At 40.4% G+C, this 6,005-nt stretch overlaps 1 protein-coding gene across 1 annotated transcript; it reads left to right on the forward strand.

Annotated features, from left to right (window-relative positions):
* Positions 1–901: 901 nt before the first annotated feature.
* Smp_049250 (putative heat shock protein-HSP20/alpha crystallin family) lies at positions 902–2,502 on the forward strand (the record flags this gene model as incomplete). The annotated part of the gene is made up of 5 exons (XM_018794689.1): positions 902–1,169; positions 1,396–1,481; positions 1,590–1,787; positions 1,916–2,060; positions 2,195–2,502. 5 exons carry the CDS (start codon positions 902–904, stop codon positions 2,500–2,502), a joined length of 1,005 nt encoding a protein of 334 aa, XP_018649076.1.
* Positions 2,503–6,005: the final 3,503 nt, after the last annotated feature.

Here is a 6,005-nt window from a genome sequence, read left to right on the forward strand (position 1 = left end):
CCTATCTCAATTGAGAATTCCTGAGGTCCGAGTTTACCATAAGGTTTAATGTAACATTATTTAAAACATGATTACTCATAAACACGTTTTCAAAGTGAAAATACTTTCTGTGAACTTAATTACATGGACTGAATTTGTCAATATGTGTTAGTAATAGGTTTCAAAACTCAACGATAATGGGTGACCTCACCAAGCAGGTAAATGTGCCGATAATTACAGTGTCCACGGTTGACTTACACAAAATTTAAAATTGAACTCGAGGTGACCATCAGGAGATCGTTCAGCACTTAGTACGACGTATCATGAACTTTGAAGATTTTGATTGTTTTACACGAAAATCACAGTTTATAGTTCAGTTTTCACCAAACGACCTAGGCTGCCCGCTTTCAACTAAAAAGAAAATGAGCCGAACAAATAAACAGTCTGTTGACTATTCCCGATTGATCCTGTCGGGACTCACCTAATTAATTTGAGTGCTTTTGAAGTCCTTGCCAAATAACCATGAATGTGTATAGAAATAAAATTATCAAGTACGACATCACTAATGGTCAGTTGTGATTTGTAGTGAATAGCATTAGTATGGAAGCACTAGGATTTCACTAGAATTCCGGAGTGTTTTCTAGAGAGTTCTAGTAAATGAGGTGTAATGTGTGTTGACACAGAGCAAACATATACTGACGTAGACCAGACAGGACGAGAGAAATCTAGAACTTTCGAGAAAATGTCCTTCAATCACCAATCAGATTTGGACTTGATTACATTGCAGAACTATTAGTGTTCTGATTGGCTGTTGCCTGTCTAGAGATTATTGGATAAATTCTCTCACCCACTATTATATAAGTGAGTTAAACAGCCGACATTCAATTCATATTGCTGTTCTGCTTCTGTTGTTGTGTTCAATATGTCTGGTGGGAAACAACATAACGCAGTTAGTATTCCTGTGAATCGTGAGCAACGGTCATTTGAGAAACAAAGACGTGACTTATTGACTGGCCTGGAACATGGGGGTGGTGCTCATCGTGGCAACTCAATCGCACCATACACGGAAGACTGGCCGAGTACAGTGGACAACTGGATCGACTCCTCGTGGAAGAGATGGGATGACGACATGCGACGTTTGAGACGTGGAATGTTTGCACTATTAGTGAGTTTGGCTATTCAGTATTCAGGTGATCATTAATACTTATGATTTTGTGAGATAATGTTTGTTATTTGTGCATATTAGGAATGCAGTAATGCATTGTGTGAGGAGATTTTGCATTAAATTTGAGTAGAGATTTGATGAGTTCGGTTTGTACTTTGAATTTCAGCCATTGGATACTTTCTCCCATGGAATTTTGGAAAATCCATTCGCATTAATGCACCAAATGGATCGTCAAATCCAGGATATCCGAGAGAGAATGGGGTCATTGGATGTGCCGTCTACCGGTTCAGTGAACGACTTTCTGAAGGACGCCTACGAAGTAGGTGAGGATGGCAAGGTGAGTCCGTGTTGACGAGCAGATAGGTTGTGTTTAGTGTTTTGTGCAATTGGTTTGAATATGACCATGGATTGACGAGTGTTATTATGGTTGTTGTTTATTGCGTAGGTACATTTCAAGGTACGATTCGATGCACAAGGTTTCGCTCCTCAGGACATCAATGTGACGTCGAGTGAGAACCGTGTGACGGTACACGCGAAGAAGGAGACGACGACCGATGGTAGGAAGTGTAGTCGGGAGTTCTGTCGTATGGTGCAGCTGCCGAAGAGTATTGATGATAGTCAACTGAAATGTCGCATGACAGATGTAAGTTGTTGAGTTGACGACCGTGGTTGCTGGTGGTATTGTGTGTTGTATTTGTAGTTGTTTGCATTTCGAATCATGTTAGAATAGTTGGATATTTCGTTCCATCTTGTTCTATGCGTTTGTTTCAGGATGGTGTTTTGATGTTAGAGGCTCCAGTGAAGGTTGATCAGAACCAGTCGTTGACGCTGAACGAGTCTGGTCAGGTGGCTGTTCGACCGAAATCGGACAATCAGATTAAGGCAGTTCCTGCATCACAAGCTCTTGTTGCGAAAGGTGAGAGGAGTTGTGATTGACTTAGATGTAACATGTGTGTGTGTGTGTTGATGGTGGTCTGGTGGGTGTGTTATTCTCGTTTGTGTGTGTTGCATTTTCATCATAACATTTGTATGTTTTCCTATCTATTTCAGGTGTTCATGGTCTGTCGTATGTGGATGATGGTTCAGGTGGGAAGCGACTGCATGTTGAAGTTCCAGTGGACCCAGTGTACAAACCTGAAGACTTGTTTGTGAATGTTGACTCGAATCGTGTTGTGGTTAGTGGACGTCATCATAAGCAGAAGAGTGATCAACATGGAAGGTCGAGCTCATTCGCAGAGTTCAGTCAGTCGTATGCGATTCCAGAGACAGTTGATCCGTTATCTGTTTCTGCTCAGGTAGTTGGCAATACATTGGTATTGGAGGCGCCATTGGAGAAGCAACATGCGATTACTCACTAGAAGAGTATATGTTTTACTGAACTAATCGTTGCTTAATGTTACAATATTTATGTAATTTTTCCTAATAAATATTTTTAAATTTTCTTTGGTTCCATGTTATCCATATGATTATGATGATTGCGTACAGGTTGAGAACAAAAACACAACACAATTATATTCAAGAAATTCCCCTCCCCAAAAAAAGTGACCTAAAAATTAAAGTCTTGTCACTGTGACATATCTGTTATCTTTCCTAGAATCAAGGGCAATTAAGGCTCAGAACTTTAAACTGGTTTTGAGCATCACAATGGGTTGATGAAACAGCTGCTAAGTCAGCTTATGCATCAGGATATCTCCGGAGTTAGCTTGCTAAAGTGTATAGACTTGGTAGCCAAACGAACTTGGAACAAAATCAAACAAGGCTTCTTAAAGAAGTATTTAAGTCTCCCAATGAACGGTGCTTAATATTGCAGAATGGACATAAAATAAAGGCTCAAGGAGTCTTTGTCCGTAAGAACTTATCGCTGGCAGACCGTGTAAAAAATCGAGAAGCCGAAAAAGAACTAAAACTTAGGTTAGATGCTGGCGAATAGGACCTAAATATTGTGGATTTGGGGGTTATGAGGCTTCGATAGAGAATTATGCTGAAGCCACTAAAGGTGCTACACAAATACCCGGAACTTGATCGATAAGCGGTCGGAACTAGGTGTACAGATTGACTATACCAATCCAGATATAACCGCAGTCACAGAAACTTGGCTGACGCAGCCTATAGAAAGTATGGGACTTGATTTTGAAGGTTTTACGTAAGTAAGAGCTGATAGAGTCCAGAAGCGCACAGGAGTGAGAGTAACTCTATTTATTAGGAATACTATTCCATTCACCATTATCGATAATGTATCCTATGAGAATGGGATGTGCGAATTAGTTACCGCTTGAAATGCAAAGGACAAGAGCTGCTGATTGGTTTGGTCTACCGCAATCGAATTTGTGAGGTAAATGAGGTCTTGCTAGACAGTCTCAATATTTAGTGACGAAGTGGTCGATGTCTAATTCTCGGAGACTAATGCAACTGTGGTAGACTGGAAAAATCTGAGGACTGAATTGTCAGAAAATTCCTTTGAGCAGGAACTAGTTGATGCAGTTATCACATGTGCCCTAGTGCAACATGTGAAAGAAGGGACTAGGTACGACCCAGACTCTGAATCATACTTACTAGATCTTATATTGACCCATTATGAGGATGACGTGATGAACCTTAATTACATAACACTCCTAGGTAAAAGTGATCATGCAGCTCTAATCTTCGACTTCCACATAGTTGTGAAAAACGAGCACGCGTCACCTCAACCCAGATATAACGTCTGGAAAGCAAATATACAATATATTATACACTCAGCATCGTCAGTAGATTGGAAAATAGAGCCAGAGTCCCCGATTGGAACAGCTTGAGATGTATCTTGATGTTTTTACTTAAAATTTACTGCACCCCACATCCCATGGACTACACCAAGTGATCCGAGAAACTCTCCGCCATGGCTCAGTAGGGAGGTTCACACCCTTCTCTGTAAGAGAAGAATGTGAGAAAGATTTAGGTTACTGGGTACTGATGGGACAAAATCTCAATATCGAGAAGCTCGGAATACATGTGCCTCGACCGTCCGTAAGTCTAGAAGGTTGTACGAAGAAAAATTGTTAGTGAATCTATAGAATGCCCTAAACGCTTGTATTCGTATAGAAACCAAAGGACAAAAAAGAGGGAATATTCCAGCACTATGGGGAAACAGTAATGCTTCATTATTAGTAGAGGACGACCATGATAAAGCTCAAGTATTCTCAAACTACCGTCGAAACACTATTCCCATCAGTTCATACAAACCCCCCCACACACACACACACTGGACAACGTGACCATTACAGAACTCGATGTCTTTGGTCTGCTAAATAAGCTTGATATAGGCAAATCCACGGGACCTGGTGAACTGAATTCTAGGTTACTAAAGGAGCTAGCTAACTTCGTTTAATTATATGTTTTAATCTATCCGTAACCCAGGTTCGATAACCAAAAGACTAGAAGAACGCTTCAGTAAGCCCTGTCTTCAAAACAGGTATGAAACATATATCTGAGAACTACCGGCTCGTTAGCCTAACTAGCGTGGTTATTAGAATTTTAGGATAGATTATTCGGAAGAAGTTGTTTAAGTATCCCGATGAAAAGCGGATTCTTTCGGAAAGGCAGCATGGTTTTGGAATAGGTCATTCCTGTCTTACTAACTTATTAGTGGTTCGTGAAACTTGGTGAGCTCTTAAAAACCAAAAGTTACCTACAGACGTAGCCTACATTGACATTTGACAAAGGTCCTAACAACCAGCTGTTATATAAGTTAAGAAATGTCGAGGTTGAAGGCAATCTACTAATGTGGATAAAAGACTTACTAGTTGGGAGCCAATAAAGGGTACAGTGAACTCCAAGTTTTCTAGCTGGGAAACTGTGCATAGCGGAGTGCCCTAGGGTACAGTTTTGGGGCCAGTATTATTTATCTTGTATGTAAATGACCTTCCTCGTTTCCTAATCGGTTTTGCTATGTGCTGACAATTTCAAGATATGGAGAGTGATAATAGGTCAAGGTGATAGTTTAAAACTTAAAAATGACCTGGAGAAATTATCTGAATGGTTTCGAACCTGGTAGTTATCGATAAATACTCCCAAGCGTATTGTGATACATATTGGTGATCAAGGTACAGATACATACACAATGAATAACACTGAGCTACCTGTTGTCCAGACACACAATAACTTGGGAATCATCGTTAGCCAAGACTTAAAAACTACAGCACACTGCCGTGTAATAGCCGCCAAAGGTTTGGGAACCCTATGGTCAATATGTAGGGCCTTTAGTCACCTCGACGCTACAACTTTTTTGACTTTGTATACAGTATTCGTGCATCCTAAACTTGAGTACTGAGTGCAAGCAGCTAACCCCAGCTTTAAAAAAGACAGTGATCTTTTGGAAAAGGTTCAAAGAACAGCAACTAAGCTGATTCATGGAATAGCGAAGCTCTCGTACGATGCTCGGCTGGTTAAACTAAACCTATTCCTATTGCCATATCGAAGAACTAGAGGTGACCTGGTTACAGTTTTCAAATCACTTAGTGATAAATTTGCACTTGATATGCCCTCATTTTTTTGTCTTCCAAAACAGAGAATTTACGAGGACAATTCAACAAAGTCCACAAACCCAGAACAAATCACTTGTCAGCTGACTATCGACTTTCCCGTCGAATCGTCAACGAGTGAAATTCATTACCTCAGCACATGATTGAAGCTCCATCTATCGACTCTTTCAAAAGAAAGTTGGATGAACTAAGGGACCATCATTGCCAGAACTAAGACAGGCCAACAAGCCTCCTGTCCCTTCCAAACTGAGACTGGAACTTTAAAAAACTTTGCGTCAACACTTGGTTACCTGGAGCTAAAAATTACAGATAAATTTCCTCAAGAATCTGTCATTTAAATACACAAA

Source organism: Schistosoma mansoni, chromosome 1 (genome assembly GCF_000237925.1).
Source record: "Schistosoma mansoni strain Puerto Rico chromosome 1, complete genome".
Classification (NCBI taxonomy): Eukaryota; Metazoa; Platyhelminthes; class Trematoda; order Strigeidida; family Schistosomatidae; genus Schistosoma; species Schistosoma mansoni.